This window comes from Macaca mulatta, chromosome 2, assembly GCF_049350105.2.
Source record: "Macaca mulatta isolate MMU2019108-1 chromosome 2, T2T-MMU8v2.0, whole genome shotgun sequence".
Taxonomy (NCBI): Eukaryota; Metazoa; Chordata; class Mammalia; order Primates; family Cercopithecidae; genus Macaca; species Macaca mulatta.
In genome coordinates, this window is record NC_133407.1 from 63,576,483 (window position 1) to 63,598,073 (window position 21,591).

At 35.5% G+C, this 21,591-nt stretch overlaps 1 protein-coding gene across 6 annotated transcripts in view; it reads left to right on the forward strand.

Annotated features, from left to right (window-relative positions):
• Positions 1-21,591, forward strand: part of SMC4 (structural maintenance of chromosomes 4) — a 36,603-nt gene that overhangs the window by 9,742 nt on the left and 5,270 nt on the right. For 4 of the 6 annotated variants that reach the window (NM_001261676.1, XM_028843195.2, XM_077990425.1 and 1 more), the window contains 13 exon segments: positions 2,644-2,808; positions 3,046-3,173; positions 4,168-4,308; positions 5,038-5,188; positions 6,896-7,060; positions 8,271-8,504; positions 10,207-10,392; positions 11,587-11,748; positions 13,922-14,147; positions 14,273-14,352; positions 15,452-15,604; positions 16,640-16,766; positions 20,531-20,720. In NM_001261676.1, coding sequence (NP_001248605.1) covers positions 2,644-2,808; positions 3,046-3,173; positions 4,168-4,308; positions 5,038-5,188; positions 6,896-7,060; positions 8,271-8,504; positions 10,207-10,392; positions 11,587-11,748; positions 13,922-14,147; positions 14,273-14,352; positions 15,452-15,604; positions 16,640-16,766; positions 20,531-20,720 — 2,108 coding nt within the window. 6 annotated transcript variants of the gene reach the window in all.

The window sequence follows — 21,591 nt, forward strand, 5'->3', positions numbered from 1 at the left end:
TTTAAAAAAGCAATACAGTATAATAAGACTGAATGTTATGTAGGATTTGAGGTGTAACTATTTTGCTTCGTAAATATCCTGTCTTTAAAAAAAAAAAAAAAAAAAGCTTGTCAACTTTATTAGAGTAAGAGGAAATCATAGCTGTATCTTTCATTTTGTTTGGAGAGAGAGGAACAACCAACCAAAAATAAGCAACCATTGTTATTTACCCAAAGCTAAGCTGTTTCTTAATAGCTGTACTCTGTCTCTTCAATAAGTAATTTGCCAGGAGAAATATGATGTTTTTAAGGAATATTTTTATCAGCGTAAACTGTTAACTGAATCCCAACTTTTAACTATCTGAAAAATGTATACTTAAATAATAATATGGCCATTTGACTCAAATGTAAGTTCTCTTAGGATGGTTTTTCATTTTCTTAAAATACGTGTTCAGATATTATCCTTGAATTGGGTAGAATATTAGTTGTCAGATATTGTCTCTTATTTGGATTATAAACACTAACCCACAGGATTTAAACTAAAACTTCTAGACTAGGCATAGTGGTTCATGCCCTTAATCCCAGCATTTTGGGAAGCTAAGGCAAAAGATGGCTTGAGCCCAGGAGTTGAAGACCAGCCTGGACAACATAGGGGAACCACCATCTGTACAAAAAAAAAATTTTTTTTTAAGATTAGCTGGGTGTGGTGGTGTGCATCTGTAGTCCCAGCTACTTGGGACACTGAGCTGGGCAGATTCCTTGAGCCTGGAAGGTCAAGTCTGCAGAGAGCTGAGACCGCACCACTACACTCCAGCTTAGGCGACAGAGCAAGACCCTATCTCAAAAAAATAATAAATGAATGAACAAACAAACTGCAGCCTCTAGATCAGTGGTTCTCAGCTGACAGTAATTCTGCTCCCCTTCCCACAGGACATTCAGCAACATCTGAAGACAGTTTGGGTTGTTACAGCTGTTGGAAGGGGGGATGCTACTGGTGTCTAGTGGGTGAAAGTCAGAAATGCTATTAAAGCATCTTATAATGCCCAGCATAGCTCTCCACAACAAAGTATATCCAGCCCAAAATGTCAGTACTGCCACTGTTGATAAACCCTACGTAGATACACACTTTGAAAAAGACTCTTGGCTTCTTCAGTGACTTAACGTTCATCCTGTATAATCCAAAGGTTTGGGCGTTTTTCCAGGCTTCATTCCTGTCTAAAACTTAAAACTATTGCTGCAAACTTTTAGAGAGAAGTAACAGTTGAAAGCAGAATAAAATACTTTATGTAAATATCTACATATTTTCACTTTATACCGATTCATACATAATATGAATGTTATGGAAAATAACTTTTGGGGTAACAGTTTTACTTTGTTGATAATCATTGTGCTAATAGACTGTCAAAAGTATCGAAAAGTGATGTATACAAATAAAATTATGCCTTAATGAGTAGATTTTCAAATGAGCTGTTTTGTCCTGTTATTAAATTGTCTACGTTTTGTAATTATGTTGAGGCTTTTGGTGAATATGATGCTCTCAGTAAGTTTTACCCCACATTTTTAAGGTTCACCTGTGTTCACTTAGGAAATGGGAATCACTAAGATATTTAAATTGAGAACAATATACTATTTTTAATATGTAATTCTTTTTGTTGATTTTTTTCATCTTAGCTATTTTGCTGAAAATAAGAGGTATATCTTTTTTTCACTTGCCTGTACCTGTTCTTCCATTGTAATAGTTTAGAGTACAAACAAGCTACTTCTATAAAGTAGAGGCATTTGGCCTGAACATATTCAGACACAATTTTCTCTCCACCATCAAACTAAATGGCTGCCTGGCAGTCAGCCTTGATGGTTACTTATTATGGATTTTTTTTCTCTTTTCTCTTCATAATTAAACTGCATGAATGCAAATATGTAAAGTTAAAGATTTTAATTACATTTCAAAGTTGTTATATTAGTGATTACAAACTAAAAGTTTTCTGATGTCTTATGTACCAGTGCCATTAGTTTTCTCTAGTCAAGGTGTGATCAGTTTGATTTCTATTATTACCATGAAAAATAGGTAATATCCTTTTCTACCAAAGGCTCTTGTTTTTAGAAAATTGAACATTTAAGTTTTTGACTACCTTTGAAACCTATTACTTGTTAAGGAACTCATAATAACCATATTTATAGAGAAAGTTGGTAATACTACTTTGGGACAGGGTTCCTAGCACAGTTTAATGATGCAAGTGTTTTTGAAAATTCTTTATTTTAGAACAGGAGCTTCAATTGTGTTATTAATAGTTGATAATGTTGCCACTATAATCAGATTGCAGATTAAGTGAATGCTTTCCTAAATTTTACTTGTTTTATTTTTATATTGAACATTCTAGATGGGGAACTGTGTGTGTATATATAAGTGGATGTATATTACACTTTTATATGGATTTATCTAAGGGAATATAAATTCATGTTTCATATCTCCTTATGTAAAATTAAAACTCCTAGGAATACCAGTGAAAATAACATTTTTATTTATACCTTATGCAATCGTTGAACTACTGTACCTTATTTAGATGTTTATTACTCTTGGCTTTGTTATTTAACCGCTCCCAATTCTCACTTAAGATTGATTTAGCTAAACATATACAGTGAGTATGAAATATAACTTTTTTTAAAGGGCGAAGTTGAACAAATTGCTATGATGAAACCAAAAGGCCAGACTGAACACGATGAGGGTATGCTTGAATATTTAGAAGATATAATTGGTTGTGGACGGCTAAATGAACCTATTAAAGTCTTGTGTCGGAGAGTTGAAATATTAAATGAACACAGAGGAGAGAAGGTGAATCTTCTGTAGACTTTCATTGTATATCAATGTTTCATTTATGATTTAACACATTTTACTAAGTCAGATAGTCATGTTATAATATTTCATAATGAAATGTTATCTCTTATATTGAAGTTTATATATTAACATTTAAGATGAACGTTCTTATTTTTAGTCTAATGTTTGCATATTTTAAGTTCATATTGTATATATGAAGTGTGTATTCAGTCTTTAAACTTTTAATTTCTATAGTTAAACAGGGTAAAGATGGTGGAAAAGGAAAAGGATGCCTTAGAAGGAGAGAAAAACATAGCTATTGAATTTCTTACCTTGGAAAATGAAATATTTAGAAAAAAGAATCATGTTTGTCAATATTATATGTAAGTGCCTTGATTTATCAATTTTTATATTACTTTTTAACCATTAAGTCAAAGCCCTTCTCTTTTCCTAGAGAAACATAAAGACTGAAGTGAAAAAAGTCTCTAAGCATTGATTTGTGTGACTGGATGTGTAAGCTCATGCCAGTAATTCCAGCACTTTGGGAGGCTAAGACAGGAGGGTCGCTTGAGGCCGGGAGTTCAAGACCAGCCTGGGCAACATAGCAAGACCCCATCTCTACAAAAAAGAAATTATGTGGTAAATTTATCTGATGTGAGGACTATCTGGCTGTCACCCCATTGATCACCAGGGTTGAATTTATTAAATTAGGCATATTTATCAATTCATTGAAGCTGATACTTTTTAGTATCCTACTTTAAGTTAGGAGGTGGGTTCGCAGGTATTTATTACTATGCTTAATCCTTTTACACGTGCACTTTTTAAAATTTGTGTAATAGCAGATCTGATTTTTTTCAGCTTACAATGAACTTTTTTTTGAGACGGGGCTCTGTCACCCAGGGTGGAGCGCAGTATGTGATCACAGCTCACTGCAATCTCAACCTTCTGGACTCAGTTGATCCTCCCACCTCCACTTCATGAGTAGCTGGGACTACAGGGTGCAAACCAATACACCTGGCTAATTATTGTTGTTGCTGGGATTTTTTTGTATTTGTTTTTTCTTTTTTTGGTAGAGTTGGTGTTTTGCCATGTTGCCCAAGCTGGTCTCAAACTTCTGGGTTCAGGCAGTCTGCCTGTCTCAGCCTCCTAAGTGCTGGGATTACAGGCATCAGCCACCGCATTGGTACAATGAAACCGATTTTTGTTCCTAAATTCTAGCCTTGACCCAAGGAGATTTTTCCCTTCATAGCCTAGGTAGTCACATATTGACTAGTATAATAATAATTTAGAAACAGCTAATTTTACTAAAATTGTTAATACAGTTTTAGAAATGGCATTTTAGGAGCTTCAATTTCTTTTTTTTTTTTCTCCCTCTAGTTATGATTTGCAGAAACGAATTGCTGAAATGGAAATTCAAAAGAAAAAAATTCATGAAGATACCAAAGAAATTAATGAGAAGAGCAGTATACTATCAAATGAAATGAAAGCTAAGAATAAAGATGTAAAAGATATAGAAAAGTAATAATATTTTGGAAAGTACTAAGAGTATTTAGATAATTTTATTACATGTGTATTTATATATAAACTTACTGCCAGCACATTATGAGTGTAAGACATTTGCCAGCATATCAAGTGGTGGCCCCCTTGGCAGAAAGGAAAAAAAAAAAAACTTGCCTCACATCCAGTTCATTATTAAAGATCAAATGCCCTACTCTTAAGTCTTGGAACCGTGGGGATGCTACCCCCTAGTGGCATAGCACAGTAACAAACAATAAGCATTTGGCTTGACAGGTTAATTAATAGTCACAAATCTGATAGAGGGGTAGGATTTGGGTTGTTCTAGATAAATTTTGAAGGATTTTATCATGTCCCTACTTATGCCATTTTTCAGTGACACTAGTATCTCTATTTTTAAATAAAAAATTTGTATAGTAACTTGTAAGTATATTCATAAAAGGTAAAAAAAAAATTTTTACTCCTAGGGTAAAAATTTTATATACCTAGACATTGTAGTCACTGGAAAATGTAGTATTTTGCATCCAACTTAGAAAGGCAAAATTGCTGTCATAATCACAAATACAGGTGCTTCTTCAACTATGGGGAGAGGGATCATCTTGGAAGGAGAAATTTAGGATCTTGCCTTATTAAAAGCCTGAACATATTTATAGAGGAAGTGTTCCAGGTAGGAAATATAACATGGTTTTAAAATACCTGAACATTCAAAATAATGACTACTTGCTTTGCTAGGAAACTGAATAAAATTACAAAATTTATTGAGGAGTATAAAGAAAAATTTACACAACTAGATTTGGAAGATGTTCAAGTTAGAGAAAAATTAAAACATGCAACTAGTAAAGTCAAAAAACTGGAGAAACAACTTCAAAAAGATAAAGAAAAGGTAGGTGTTAGAAAAAAATTCTTAAGATATCATGTCTGAATATCATATCTAGTTTTCATGGAAGTGTTTGCCTCTTATTACCTAAGAGAATGAATTAGTATTCTAAATGTTGTTTTAAGATTTGTCTCTGAACATGATTTTACCCCCTCTAGGGAAACCTTGCTTCCACTGACTTTATTTTGCAGGAGGTTTTTTGTTTGGTTTTGGAGTTTTGTAGAGATGGGGTCTCAGTCTGTTGCCCAGGCTAGCGTTCAGTGATATGATTATAGTCTTGAACTCCTGGACTTAAGCAATCCTCCTACCTCAGCCTCCCAAAGTAACTTGGACTACAGATGTGAGCCATTGCTCCTAGCTTGACTTTAAGTTTTAAAGTTTATATTACAATAATATATGTTATTGGGAAAACATTTACCGCAGTTCCATTTTGGTGTTAATTTTAATTTTCTTTTTCCTAAAGTAGTAGTTTTTAAAGATATTTAGGTTAAGTATTACAGGCTTTAAAATATTGCCTGTCTTCTACAAAAAACTAAGCTAACAGGATCAGAACAGGATTTTGCAAGAATTACCAATGTTGGCCAGGCATGATGGCTTACACCTATGTTCCGGTGCTTTGGGAGGCCAAAGTTGGAGAATTGCTTGACGCTAGGAGTTTAAGACCAGCCTGGGCAAGATAGTAAGATCCTATCTCTACAGAAATTTAAAAATTAGCCAGGCTTGGTGGAACATGCCTAATAAGTCCTAGCTAGTCAGGAGACAGAGGCGGCAGGATGCCTTGAGTTCAAGGTTCCGGTGAACAGTGATCAAGCCACTGCATCCAGCCTGGGTGACAAAGTGAGACTCTATGTCTTAGAGATAGGAAAGCTTTAATTTGGAGTCTCGTAAGCTGTGTTCATGTTCGTAGCTCTATCATATATAAATAGATATGATACCTTAACCCCAGCCCCGCGAAAAAAAGCTTTGTTGCGTATGTTTACACAGTAATTATAGATTAGGCTCTATGCTATAAGCATTTTCTAAATGTATTTGTTCACAAAATACTTTCTGCTTAGCACAGCTGATAAATATGTTGAGTCAGTGTTTAAGGAAATGGCATTTTGGGAAATGTTGAACTTCACTGGTACTACATAATCAGAGTAAACAAAATAACAAGGGTTTGGGGGTAACCCCAAAGACTTGACAATCTTATTTAAGTGTAACTGTTACAGAGTCATTAGCCTTTAGGCATAGACTGCGTGAATAAGTGATTATTATCAGAATATGTTAATGGAATAAAATATTAGCCCTACATGATGACTCTGGAAGAGTAAAGTGAAAGATTTTAGGATTGGGGAAGATGGTAAAGATAATTTGTGGTAACTTATGACATACCAGGAAGGATAGTTTAGAAAATTCCTTGTAGTCAGAGCGTATTTATAGCTAAAGAAGAATAGTTACAACCTGAAATCAGGAGAGAAGGATGACAGACCTAAGGCCCTGCCAGAGAGAATTTTCCTTCGTAAGAAGTCAGGTGTTTGTAGTAGTTTTACTGTTAGATTGAAATAATCTAGAAATTACGTGAACAGTCGGGAAAATACTTGTTAAAGTTAGCTAATTTAACTCTGATTATAAAGAAAACAAGAACTGAGAAATGCCTTTAAATAAGTCAAATATTGATAGTATTGGGTAGCATAAAGATGTATACTCCTATAACTTGTTTTATAACCTCAGGTTGAAGAATTCAAAAGTATACCTGCCAAGAGTAACAATGTCATTAATGAAACAACAACCAGAAACAATGCCCTCGAGAAAGAAAAAGAGAAAGAAGAAAAAAAATTAAAGGAAGTTATGGATAGCCTTAAACAGGAAACACAAGGGCTTCAGAAAGAAAAAGAAGTAAGATGTTTTTTATCAGTGTTTATTTTGGTGGCCTTTTTTTTTTTTTTTTAACTTAAAGATGTTTTTTTCAAAAATATGAAACATGAACTGGTAAGTTTGGACTTTTAATGTCCAACATTCCTAAAACTAGTCAACCTAGACTTAGATGACTATTCGTTTAATTCCTGCTGTCCTGTTTTTTAAAAAGTTAACTGAATGAGAATTTGTAGTAGTAGCAGAAGGTGTGATGTCAAATACAGTACCTTGATTATTATATATGCCACTCCTAGGCATGTTGAATCATCATATTTTGTTGCCACCTGTAAAACCTGGAGCCACACTAAGCACAGATTAATGTCTCCTTTCTTTTTGCTTCTATAGCTCTTGTGTAATAGTTAAAAGCTGTGGCTCTTGTTTCAAATCCTAGGTCAGTCACTTACTGTCTGTGTTCTTGTGCTGGTTGTTATGTCTCCAAGTCGTCTTCCTTAAAATGAGAAAGAATTATATCTACTTTGTGAAAATAAAGAATAAATAGATATAAAATACCAGGAAAGAAAATAAACGTTATCTGTAATTTTAGCACTTTATTAATAAAACGAGAGCGTGAAGTTGTCACATTTATATGTACTATCTACCCCAAGAGTAAGTATAAAATTATCTTTGTTTATATGTACCACAGCATTTTTGACAATGCTAAGCATGTTAAATACATATGTTAATGGAAAATGGTAATTGAATAGACTGTATTAAAAAGTCATGGACTTAATAGAGTCTCCTTTGGAATATGGACATGTTCTAATGTCAAACTGTAAAACTTTGCAGGTTAGAATACCTGTGTGATAAAGTGTCAATGGATAATGCAGTAGCTTTCATGATGGGATACTTTATGGTTAGTGGATTTTCACTGTTTGCTCATTTAATATATATTGAGTACTCATGTGCCCTGAACCCCATGTTAATGACAAAGCTAGGCCTCAAATGTCTATTTCTCAGCATAATGATCTGCCTCACAAAGCTCTTGTGAAATCAGTTGGGAAAAAGCTGTCTACAGTGAATATTGACAACTAGGCAAAAACTGAATCTAGTCCACTTGTGAGAATTTTTTATTTCTATATACTGTGCTTGTAGAATTTCCTTTCTTAAATTGAATGTAAAATGTGTGGTTTCATTTCAGTGTAGGTTTGAAAGTAAATATCTGTCCAGATTTAATGAACTCATATTTTAACAGAGTCGAGAGAAAGAACTTATGGGTTTCAGCAAATCGGTAAATGAAGCACGTTCAAAGATGGATGTAGCCCAGTCAGAACTTGATATCTATCTCAGTTGTCATAATACTGCAGTGTCGCAATTAACTAAGGCCAAGGAAGCTCTAATTGCAGCTTCTGAGACTCTCAAAGAAAGGAAAGCTGCAATCAGAGATATAGAAGGAAAACTCCCTCAAACTGAACAAGAATTAAAGGAGGTAAATCTTTGCTTCTCTATTGCGTCAGAACATCATTCATCACCTTTAGCTTTATACATTTTTGTTGTTTTTAATCTCAGCATCTAAGGTGATTAGTGATAGATAAATTTTCTTCATTTTATATAATCTCAAAAGAATGAGGTCAGCATTTCAGTATTCCATATGTGCGCTATCAAGAAACTGTATTATCCCCAGAAGCATCATACAGTAAATCACCACCGCCACCCTACTGTGGAAATAATTTAAACAAAAGAAAGTTTGTGTTTCTTTAAATCTTAAGTATAGACAATTTATTTAAGGATAAATAAAAAACGTTAAGTGTATATGTATTTATATAATGAATATAGAACAACTATCTTAGTTTGTTTTGGGTTTTGAATTTATGGATGTAGTTTCTTTGCCTGGCATTCCAAAATGTTATAAACTAACCAAGATGTGTAGCTTAGCTCATCGGTGCCTGTCCCCTATCCTTGAGTGAATTAGATGTCTAAGGAATTTCATAAACTTTAAATCTCCAAAGATCTCCAAAACCTCAGTAGGCAAGGTGTCAAAAAAAAAAAAAAAAAAGGCCGAGACAGGCGGATCACGAGGTCAGGAGATCAAGACCATCCTGGCTAACACGGTGAAACCCCGTCTCTACTAAAAAATAAAAAAAAACTAGCTGGGCGAGGTGGCAGGCGCCTGTAGTCCCAGCTACTCGGGAGGCTGAGGCAGGAGAATGGCAGGAACCCGGGAGGCGGAGCTTGCAGTGAGCTGAGATCCGGCCACTGCACTCCAGCCTGGGCGACAGAGCGAGACTCCATCTCAAAAAAAAAAAAAAAAAAAAAACTGTTTGAAGTGTAATTATACTGAAAATAAATATGAGTCTTTTTCATTTTAGTAAATGCATACTATTTGGTCATCAGGGAATTTCATGACCAGGGAGAATTTAAATGTAAATTAAGTTAGATCCAGTGACTACTTCTATCTTCCTGGTGAATCCGTTTATTTTGGGATGAATTATGTCAGTAACCTCGTTTAAACTTTATGCCAGTGCAGTAAGTAATAGACATAATTTAAATCTAGTGGATGGAGGAGAATACCAGTTACAAAAAATGGCTGCTGCTAAGTTGGAGATTGAGAAACTGAGAGGCTGTATTTATGTGTGCATGTGTGTGGTTCCTCTCTTGTTGGGAGCCTGGCATTTTTGTATAGCAATAGAATTATCCAGTCCTCTTTCTCCCCTTCATTTCAGAGGTGTGCTTTTTCTCCAGCACCCCCCAGCCCCATTCAGCTAAAATAAAGCACAGCATAACCATAGTCCTGCCCAGTTATTCATACCTTGGATCCTGTTTCTGGGTCTGCTTTTAATTAGGGCAGAGCTTAAGAATTAGGGCACACTTATGTATAACTATGTAGAGTCAAACTGGGATTTTCACAGCCCCAAGTACACTTTCTCTATCAGGATGAACTAATTGCTCCTGGAAAAATACTACACTTAATGTTTTCTTTTATTGACCCAAGTAATTTATGCCCCTTTTAAACCCATCCATATTTGCCACAACCAAACCAGCAATCGCCATACAGCTGCTCAGTTTTGGTTCACATTTTTATTGTTGGTCTTTTTTTTCTTTGTTATTAAAGAATTACAACTAATTCAGTGCAATAACTGATCATATTTAGGAGTTAATGCTTCTGGATTTCATTTTATTTTCACTTTTAGAAAGAAAAAGAACTTCAAAAACTTACACAAGAAGAAATAAACTTTAAAAGTTTGGTTCATGATCTCTTCCAAAAAGTTGAAGAAGCAAAGAGCTCATTAGCAATGAATCGAAGTAGGGGGAAAGTCCTTGATGCAGTAATTCAAGAAAAAAAATCTGGCAGGATTCCAGGAATATATGGAAGATTGGTAAGGTAGATTTTGTGGGGGGGCATGGCTTTACTTTTATTTTTTAAGAAAGTGTAACTTTTTTTGCCTTAAACAACTGTATTTCAAGTGTCACTGTATATAAAATAACATTCATTTTCTTTGTTTTAAAGCACACTTATTTTTAAACATTTTGCCCTTATAGTTTCTTGTTTATTTAGCTTTAGATAAATACAGTTATTTCATACCTGTCAAGAAAAATATTAGTAATGGCACACAAACTTAAAACCATTTTATCCTTTTTTTTAAAAGAAAGAATTTACCCAGGCATAATGGCGTGTGCCTGTAGTCCCAGCTGTTGGAGAGGCAGAGGCAGAAGGATCACTTGAGCCTAGGAGTTCAAGTCCATCCTGGGCAATATAACAAAGTCCGTTTTTTAAAAAATGAAAAATTTTTAAAAAGTTGATATATTTGGGGTTTCACACCATTTTACTTAGGTTTTGGCTAGCATTTAAGGATATAACAAGGGATAATCTAAAAATCTAAGGCTAGCAATAGCCATTACTGCTTCTGAACCTGGAGGGAAGGGAGTTGTGGTTCAGAGGAAATGGGGAAAATCGATACCTTAACCCCACCTATTTCCTGCCCTCTAGTCTTAACTGAAACCTCATATTGGCTGAAGCTGGAGAGTCAAAGGAGCCAGTTGATACAGTCCTTAAGTCAGCCTTTCGGAGAAGGGAACAAAGTGATTTAAAAGGGCAAATGAAAAATTACCCAACGTGATTGCTTCTACATCTTGTATCAGGGGACTTCCACCTGATTTTCTTGAGGATAAACAATTTGATCCTATTCATTTGCTCTCAAGGAAAGCCCAAACCAGTGAATACTGCTAGATAGCTGTGTAATAGATAAACAGATAAATGTGTTTCATCACGATTTACATAATTTTAGATGCTTTTCAGTAATTCAGAGTTTCTGAGTTGTTTTGCTTATAGTTCATTTAGGTTTTATAGCTTCACATTTTCATAAAATGAAAACAGTTCTTTCGTGCTCATTAGAAATTCAAGCTGCATATTCATAAACTATGTATTTTGTATTTTGTTGTGTACCCTTTTGTACCCTTTAAAACCATGTCTACATAAAGTTTTTCAATTAAAAGAACTTTTTAAAACTTGTTGAATGAAATGGTCCTGTCCTTTTTGCCTAACTCTTTTTCCCCCCCCTCTTAATTATTAGGGGGACTTAGGAGCCATTGATGAAAAATACGATGTGGCTATATCATCCTGTTGTCATGCATTAGACTACATTGTTGTTGATTCTATTGATACAGCCCAAGAATGTGTAAACTTCCTTAAAAGACAAAATATTGGAGTTGCAACCTTTATAGGTTTAGATAAGGTGGGTATTCATAATAACCTACCTATAATAGAATTTTTAAGTGCTAAGTGTTTTTTCATTTTGGATTCTAGCTTTTTCTTTATGGTTACTCAGTGAACACCTGATGGGTTTTGAGGATTATTTTATGTTCTGAGGTTATATGATTATAAAAACTTGTTTGACATATTGCAGTGCCTCCATTAAAGAAATGTACATTCCAGAGTTAAAAGGAAACCTTTATTGAGATAATTTATCTACAATAAAATTTATCATTTTAGGCTGGGTGTGGTGGCTTATGCCTTTAATCCCAGCACTTTGGGAGTCCAAGGCAGGCGGATCACGAGGTCAGGAGTTTGAGACCAGCCTGGCCAACATGGCAAAACCCCATCTCTACTAAAAATACAAAAATTAGCTAGGCGTGGTGGTGAGCGCCTGTAATCTCAGCTACTCAGGAGGCTGAGGCAGGAGAATTGCCTAAACCTGGGAGGTAGAGGTTGCAGTGAACCTAGATTGTGCCACTGCACTCCAGTCTGAGTGACAGTGAGACTCAAAAAAAAAAAAATCATTTTGAAGTATGCAGTTTGGTGGGTATTAGTATATTCACAGGGTTGTTCATCATGACCACTGTCTGATTCCAGGATATTTTTTATCACTCCAGAAAGAAACCCCATAGACAGTAACAGTCACTCCCTATACCCCTTCACCTCCTCCAAACACTAATTACTTTTTTGTCTCTATAGATTTATCTACATATAAATGGAATCATATGATATATGGCCTTCTTATACAGCTACATTTACTTAGCAGGTTTTCAGGTTCATCTGTGTTGAAGTATGTATCAGTACTTCGTTCCCTTTTATTGCCAAATGGTATCTGTTACATCATTTTGTATAACCATTTGTCAGTTGATGGATACTTGTGTTTTCACTTTCTGACTGCTTTGGCAATACTTCTGCTATGAACGTTTGTGTACAAGTTTTTGAATGAACATGTATTTTCAGTTCTTTTGGGTATATACCTAGGGTAGAACCGTTGGGTCATACGGTAATTCTATGTTTAACTTTTTGAAGAACTGTCAAGACTGTTTCCACAGTGGCTGTACCATTTCCCACAAGCATGTGTAAGGGTTCCAGTTTCTTTACATCCTCGTTAACACTTGTTATGGTACATCTTTTTGATTATAGTCATCTCAGTGAATATGAAGTGGGATCTCATGGTTTTGATTAGGATTTTCCTGATGACTTATGATAGTAAAAGTCCTTTTATGTCCTTGGCCATTTTTTATCTTCCTTGGAGAAATGTTTGTTCAAATCCTTTGCCCATTTTTTAATTGGTTTCTCTGTTGAAGTGTAGGATTTCTTTATTCTGAATACAAATCTCTTGTGAGATGATTTACAGATATTTTACCCCATTCCTTGGATTGTATTTTCACTTTCTTGATGGTATCCTTTGAGGCACAATTTATCTTTTTTTCCTTTGGTTGCTTGTGTTTTGGGTATTATACCCAAGAAACACTGCCTAATCCAAGGTCACGGTGATTTACCTCCTTTGTTTTCTTCTAGGAGTTCTGTAGTTTTAGCTTTATATTTAGGTTTTAATCTATTTTGAGTTAATTTTTCACATGATATAGAGTAGGGATCAAACTGCTCTTTCCATGCAGCTATCCAGTTATTCCAGCACCATTTGTTGAAAAGATTCTTTATCCCATTGAATTTTCTTGGCATCCTTGTTGAAACCACCCAGCCATTAATGTAAAGGTTTATCTCTGGGCTTTCAATTTTATTACTTGTGCTGGTCTTGATTATTACAGCATTGTAATAAGTTTTAAAATCAGGAAGTCTGAGTCCTGTAATTTTGTTCTTTATCATATTGACTGTTCTTGGGTCCCCAGAATTTGTATATATGAATTTTAAGATCCAGATGGTCAATTACTGCCACAAAAAAAAGGCGAGGAAGTAACTGGGATTTTGATACAGGTTGTATTGAATTTGTAGATCAGTTTAGATAGTATTGCCATCTTAACAATATTAAATCTTTAGATCCACAAACATGGGATGTCTTCCATTTACTTAGGTCTAATTTTATAACCTTTTGTGTACATTTCTTGTTTCTTCTGTTAAATTTATTCCTATGGGTTTTTTTTCTGAGTTTTCTTTTTTGTTACTGTGTTTGTTTGTTTGTTTTTCACTTGTAGATGGCTGTATGGGCAAAAAAGATGACCAAAATTCAAACTCCTGAAAATACTCCTCGTTTATTTGATTTAGTAAAAGTAAAAGATGAGAAAATTCGCCAGGCTTTTTATTTTGCTTTACGAGATACCTTAGTAGCTGACAACTTGGATCAAGCCACAAGAGTAGCGTATCAAAAAGATAGAAGGTGGAGAGTGGTAACTTTACAGGGACAAATCATAGAACAGTCAGGTAATAGTGTTTTTGTTTCTTTGTTTTTGTTTCTTTGTTTTTGTTTTTGTTTTTTTTTCTACCAGCATTGACTTTAATCTTGTTGGGGAGACATCTAAAACTGACTTCTCGCCCCTATTTTCCAGGTACAATGACTGGTGGTGGAAGCAAAGTAATGAAAGGAAGAATGGGTTCCTCACTTGTCACTGAAATCTCTGAAGAAGAGGTCAGCATATCTGAAATTGTAGCCAGACTTTTTTTTTTTTTTTTTTTAATAGCTTTACTGAAGTACATATATACTACAAAATTTGGCCATTTTAAGTGTGGTGTACTCAAACTTTAATAGACTGAATTTTCTGTAAATGACTAGGGGTTTTTTATGTAAAACCCTTTAAAAGTTTTAGAAAACAAAATATTAATTAGAAACTATATGCTCAAAATCTTTTAATTAGTACATTTGGATCATACAGATATTCCATAACTTACATAATTTCTGTTTTACATTTAACTTATTGGGGTTTTTTTGCATTATTGCTATATTACATAATTTTTTATTTCAAAATAATTATAAGCAGAGCAAAGACTTCTTGATGCAAATCTCAACTTTACTTCAAAGTATTTTATACTTTTTTCCTCCTCAAAAACATGTTCCTAGATAGCCTGAATACCTTTTCCCATATTTTATACTTTTATCCTTCTCAAAAACATGTTCTTAGATAGCCTGAATACCTTTTCCCAAAGTGTTGTGCTTTGATTTTTTCCTCCCATATTTTGAAAATACGAGTTTATATCCTTCCACTTAAGTATTTGAATGCTGTACCTTCATTGAAGTAATAGGTGACTTTACAACACTTACCTTTCCATCTTATTATTTGATCAAGAAATTATTTGACCATCTCCTGAACTTTAAGCTTGGGATTGGAATGGGTGGTTTGATTTTGTTCTAGTCTAAAATCAGAAGTTTTAGACCGGGCATGGTGGCTCACACCTGTAATCCCAGCACTTTGGGAGGCCAAGGCAGTCGGATCACAAGGTCAGGAGTTCAAGACTGGCCTGGCCAACATAGTGAAACCCCGTCGCTACTAAAAATACAAAAATTAACTGGTTGTGGTGGCACACACCAGTAGTCCCAGCTACTCGGGAGGCTGAGGCAGGAGAATCACTTGAACCCAGGAGGCGGAGGTTGCAGTGAGCTAAGACTGCACCATTGCACTCCAGCCTGGGCGACAGAAGTTTTAGTTTTCTTCGTAAGTTGACTTTTCTGTCAATCTGAAATGGCTCTTAGAGAAAACTTTTTTTAATAGCTTTTAAAACTTTCTTTGTAGGTAAACAAAATGGAATCACAGTTGCAAAACGACTCTAAAAAAGCAATGCAAATCCAAGAACAGAAAGTACAACTTGAAGAAAGAGTAGTTAAGTTACGGCATAGTGAACGAGAAATGAGGAACACGCTAGAAAAATTTACTGCAAGCATCCAGGTATGTGCATGTGTGTGTGTACTGAAACTATTTGGGATTCAGCAGGAATTTATCAGAACCATTTTGCTATTTGCTTACAATTTATAAAATATATAAGGGAGGGAGAAGAGAGGATCTATAGGCAGATGTAACTCTTGATGATTTTGTTTCATTGAGTACTAATAGATAATGCCCTGTCACAGTGTTGCCCCAACCACAGCTATTCCTGTTTTCCATTTGTACTCCATAGAAACATTACTTTCCTTAATGATGTGGCCCTTTATTTTTATTCTTTTCAAAGTGGAATTTTTTTTAATTATGAAAAAGCAATGCACTCCCACTTTTTTTTTTAAGTTTCCAGAAAATACCCAAATGATCACCTTCAATTTTGACGCATGTTCTTTCAACTTTTCTAATACCTAGTTTGCATGTAACATATTTATATATGTGGTAGATATGTATATATAAAGTGTGCATATGGTTTTTTTAATGTCATACTATTCTTAATAAAATATGGTTTTCTTCTCAAGCCAATATAAATGTACTTTGTTTTTAATTGCTTTAGAGCATTTTGTTTATACCATAATTGACCATTTTTTTTTGTATTATGTACATGGCTATGTTAAAAAAAAATCCTTGTAGGTATACCTTGATTCATCAGTTATTTCCTTAGATTTCAAAAATTACAAGTATTAGACCATATGTGTACAATGTTTAAGGCATTTGTTGCATAATGCCAGATTGTCTTCAAAAGTTATAATTTATGCACTACTAACAGCATATTCAAATAATTATTTTTCCAAGTCTTTGAACACGAGGGTGGTCTAAATAAGTTTGCTATCTTGTAAACAGAAATGTAGCATTTTAACTTTATAACGAGCTTACACATTTTGTTTTTGTTGGCCATTTTCATTTTTTATATCAATGGCGCATGTCTTCCCTTTTCCTATTAGTGTGTGTCTTTTTCTTGAAGATTTTAAGTGCTCTTTTTAAAAATTAACAATGTTTACAGCAAATGTTAAAATATTGACCTTAAATGTTAAAACTTTTTTGTAGCGTTTAATAGAGCAAGAAGAATATTTGAATGTCCAAGTTAAGGAACTTGAAGCCAATGTACTTGCTACAGCCCCTGACAAAGAAAAGCAGAAATTGCTAGAAGAAAACGTTAGTGCTTTCAAAACAGGTATGTTTAAAGATAGACCTTTTTTGAAAACAAAAACAGGTTTTTAAAGCTTGCAATATTTAAGAAGCAGTGGAATAATAATAGAAGCTAAGTATATGCAAGTCATTGCACTCTTTTATGGTGTTATAAAGTAAGTGCTGTTAAGTCTCATTTGACAAATAAGGAAACTGAGGCACAGCGGTGCGTGTGTGTGTGTATACATATATAATTTGCCTAAGGTCACACAGTATGTGGTGGTATAGGAATAGGTGATATAGTCTGATTTTTGAGCCCATGTTTTTAATGTCATACTTTGTATACTTTGGCCCTAATCATTCCAAAACCCCTTCAAGATAGTGGTTATAGATTTAGAAAAACTAAATCACTCAAATAACACAGGGAATAAATGGTATGCACTCAAAAACAATGTGTAGTTGTATTTTTTTTTCTTTCATAACTTCTTGTGCACATATAGACGTGTAAATGTTCTACCAAAATAGAATCTTTAGGCAGGAAAAGGAATTCATAGGCAGAATTGGCTCTGTAGCCTTAATTGAAATCCCCTGATCACGCACTTGAGCAGCTGTGCTTCTCTTTCCATGTTGGCTTCAATCAAACATAGATGTGCATCTTACTGAGAGAAGGGATGGTGAATTATGCCACAGTCCCGTTCCAGGTTTACACAATCTTAGCTAGTGACTCCAGCAAACACAGCAAGCTTCATTTTTATTCTTAAGATGGATCCCTGTTAGTTTGCTTCGTGAGCCAAGGAAGACAAATACCGATTAACCATCCCAAAAAACTAATGAGAGTGGAGTTGGAGCAGTTATCCAACTGCTCCAAAAATGAGGGGATTTTCTTCCCAAAGAAAAAGATTTTTAAATGTTGATACATTTCCACAATGCGTATCAAATGTTCATTTATACGCACATTAATTTGTGTGTGTGTCTGTGTCTGTGTCTATCTGCATTTCTAATATTCAGGCCCTCACTTAAATAGTACCTGCTACTGACCAGGCTTTGTTTTAGGTCCTATTGATACAGCAGTAAACAAAAATAAAGTCTCTTTCCAGGGAGCACACATGTAAGATGGCACATATTTAAGTGGAGGCCCAAAGAAAGTGTGAGTGCTAACCTGTGTATGTTTGAGACAAAAGCATTCCAAGAAGAGCATAAAGGAGCAAATACAAAGGCTGAAGCAGGAGTATGCTGGGAACACAAGCCATTGTGGCTGGAATAAAGGACGGAGGAACCCAGATCCCCTGGGGCCTTCAACCACACTGTACTTTCCCTACAAGCACCCACAACAATGGCTCTGATGGTACCTAACGGTCAGTTGAGAAGCCAAAATGTGTATCTGTGCTGTTAATGGCAACATTTTCATGGAGAGACTGCAAGAGTCTATATGTGTTTCATACTTACTTGTAAAGGAATCCTTGACTTTATTAGGAGCTCTATATATCTCCTCTCATAGAAATGCCATAAAAATGCCGTATATTATCAGGAGACTCTGTTAATATCTCATGTGGAGGACCCATTCGTGCAAGCATATCTTTAAGATTAAATATTTTCTTTTCAACTCTTGAACATATTCATATTTTTAAATAAAGGCTACAGTAAATCATTATATCTAAATCTGTGCAAACATTTTATATTTAAGATAAATTGGACTGCGCACGGTGGCTCACACCTGTAATCCCAACACTTGGGGAGGCCGAGGCAGGCGGATCACTTGAGGTCAGGAGTTTGAGACCAGCCTGGCCAACATGGTGAAACCCCGTCTCTTCTAAAAATACACACACAAAAAAAAGCCGGGTGTGGTGGCACACGCTTATAATCCCAGGTACATGGCAAGCTGAACCAGGAGAATGGCTTGAACCTGGGAGGTGGAGGTTGCAGTGAGCTGCGATCGCGCCACTGCACTCCAGCCTGAGCCATAGAGCGAGACTTCGTCTCAAAAATAAAAAATAGTTAAATATAGAATAGTGATGTCAGAATTGTAGGCTATATGTGGCACAGATTTTCTAATTCTAGTAGACATACTGCTATAGGTATTAAAAAATGCACTGCAGGTACTTGAAAACAAGAAAGTGCTCTGTAGAATTTCTTTTTGAAAGGAGATTCAGGGATAGAAGCCTTCCCAACTGCATGCCTGAGGTATCCCCCAATCATCATGAGTGGTGCTGATGGCTCCCACAGCAACTGGTGCTCTACCCTACAAGTGAGCCAAGCACACAGGCAGCCTATTAGAATTTCAGCCACAAAGAACATTATTACTATGAACAAGTTAATCCTGTCAACAAATGTAACTTAGACCTGAAAGAAGTAATTACTAGTGTTAGCAATATGTAGGACTTTTAAATGTATATGTTTAGTATTCTTAGGAAAGTAAGGAGCCATCCATAAGCCGCCCCAAAAAAGTAGTGGGGGTTTTTGTTTTTTTTAGAGCCAAATGGTAATTTCAGATATTTGAGAAATAGAGATACTGGAATTAATAGATGGGCTAAAAGATCAGGCTAAAGAATTATCTGATAACGTAGTACAAAAAGATAAAGAAGCAGGAAGTTAAGAGATTTGGGAGCTCTTGAAATTCCAACATCTGCCTAACAGGAGAGCAAAGACGAAGGAAGCAGTAGTTATATCTGTCCAATCCTTGTCTCTCAGCAAATCCTACTTCCCTCCTCCTGTGCCTAATACCCATATACCCATAGGAGCTTTATGGTAATCTCCACCAGTTATCTCAGTATTCTTGATAGCCTGAATCTCCCATGTTTTTGCTACCTTTTCATTTTTCCTGTATTGGATAGTGATTCAGATTCAAGTGTGGAGAACAGAATTCAGTATGGCTAGCATAAATAGGATATGTGTGGTGAGTGGGTGTGGTGGGGGAGGGGCAGAGTAATACATTGTTTACAGAGTCACTGGGATGTCTAAAGAGAGTTTCTAGATTTAACATTTCAAGAATAATTTCCAGAGCTGCTCTGCAGAACCATCAAAGAAGCTACTGCCTCCTCCACATTTGGAAAGCAATCTCTCAAATTTGGAAGATGCCACTACAACTGCCAACAGTAGCAATACATTGTACCTACTGTAATCCATACCATCAAAGTCAGTGCCACTGCCTGTTAATATTCACAAAGCTATTGACTGGACACCAGAACCTCTAACTTCATTACAGAAAATCCAGACTGCTTGCCAGAAGAAACATGTCCAATTTGTTTATACCTTCCAAATTATGCAAGTACTTTTGATTGAATTGACCTAAATTACGTCTAAACCCTAGCTACAGGGGAATCTGGGAAATGTTAACTTTTACTCTTCGTTGTCACAGGAAGAATTGCTAATTCATCTTATATCCTCCACTTTGTTTTAATGTGGAGAACTGCGAAGTTATGTTAGCAGAAGAAAATAACCACAGTTACTTCACTGTGGGCAAGATAATACTGAGTTAGGCACATAGTGTATCTAAGGCTAAAAATCATTATGAATTCAGTAGTCAAGGAAATGCCCTAAGAAAAAGTTGTAAAGATACCTTAAAAGAAGCCGAGAACATGAAGCCATTAAGAAATGGTGTGTGTACAGCTGAGTTAGTGTTTAACCTTGTATATTTTTATAACACCATTTCTTCTGATACAGGAAATCGTTTTTTTAAGGTGCTTTTTCCCATATGCCTAAAATTTGTTTTAATGCCTCACGTTAAGTCATAGCAACTGAAGAAATGTACCTCTAACGAATGATGTCATTAACATAGAAACACAAATTAGGTTCTTTATTTTTTAATTTCAGAATATGATGCTGTGGCTGAGAAAGCTGGTAAAGTAGAATCTGAGGTTAAACGCTTACACAATATCATCGTAGAAATCAATAATCATAAACTCAAGGCCCAACAAGACAAACTTGATAAAATAAATAAGCAATTAGATGAATGTGCTTCTGCTATTACTAAAGCCCAAGTAGCAATCAAGACTGCTGACAGGTAGAGTATGCATGTTACCCTAACCTGTTTTCCCTTTCCCCACCTTCACATTGGAAAGGGGGTTACTATGTAATGTTCCATAAAATGTTTTTCTTACTGTTAACTTATTGAACCTGTCTGACACATTACCTAATAGGACTTTCATGATGGAAAACCTATAATGAACATTTATCCTATGGCCAATTAAAAAGGCTGGTAAACAGGTATGACATAGGAAAGTACAGGTAGACGAACCCCCCAGTTGTTGTGAGGGCATGGAAATCAGTTTTGTTTCTCTGGTCTCGGAGGGAGTAGTTGGTCCTTAATTTAAATAGATATAGGCATTAAAAGAATAAGTAAAAGAGGTAAAAATGGGATCACTTAGCAAAATTCTCTTGGTAACTTACATTTTATTTTATATTTTTATTTTTTGATACAGAGTCTTGCTCTGTAGCCCAGATTGGAGTGCAGTGGCACAGTTAGGGCTCACTGCAGCCTCAATCTCCCAGGCTCAGGCAATCCTCCCACCTCAACCTCCCGAGTAGCTGGGACTACAGGAATGCACCACAACACCCAGCTAATTTTTGTATTTTTTTGTAGAGACAGAGTTTTGCCATGTTTCCCAGGCAGGTCTTGAACTCCTGGGCTGAAGCAATCCTCTTGCCTTGGCCACCCAAAGTGCTGAGATTACGGGCATGAGCCACTGCACCCAGCCACCTTGAATTTGTAAATACCTAAAAGATTTCATTGTCCTTAAAAAAAAAAAGGTTTATCTACTTCTAGATCATTTATTTGTTTATTTATTCATTTATGAGACAGTCTTGCTCTGCCATCCAGGCTGGAGTGCAGTGGCACGATCTTGGCTCACTGCAGCCTCCGCCTCCCAGGTTCA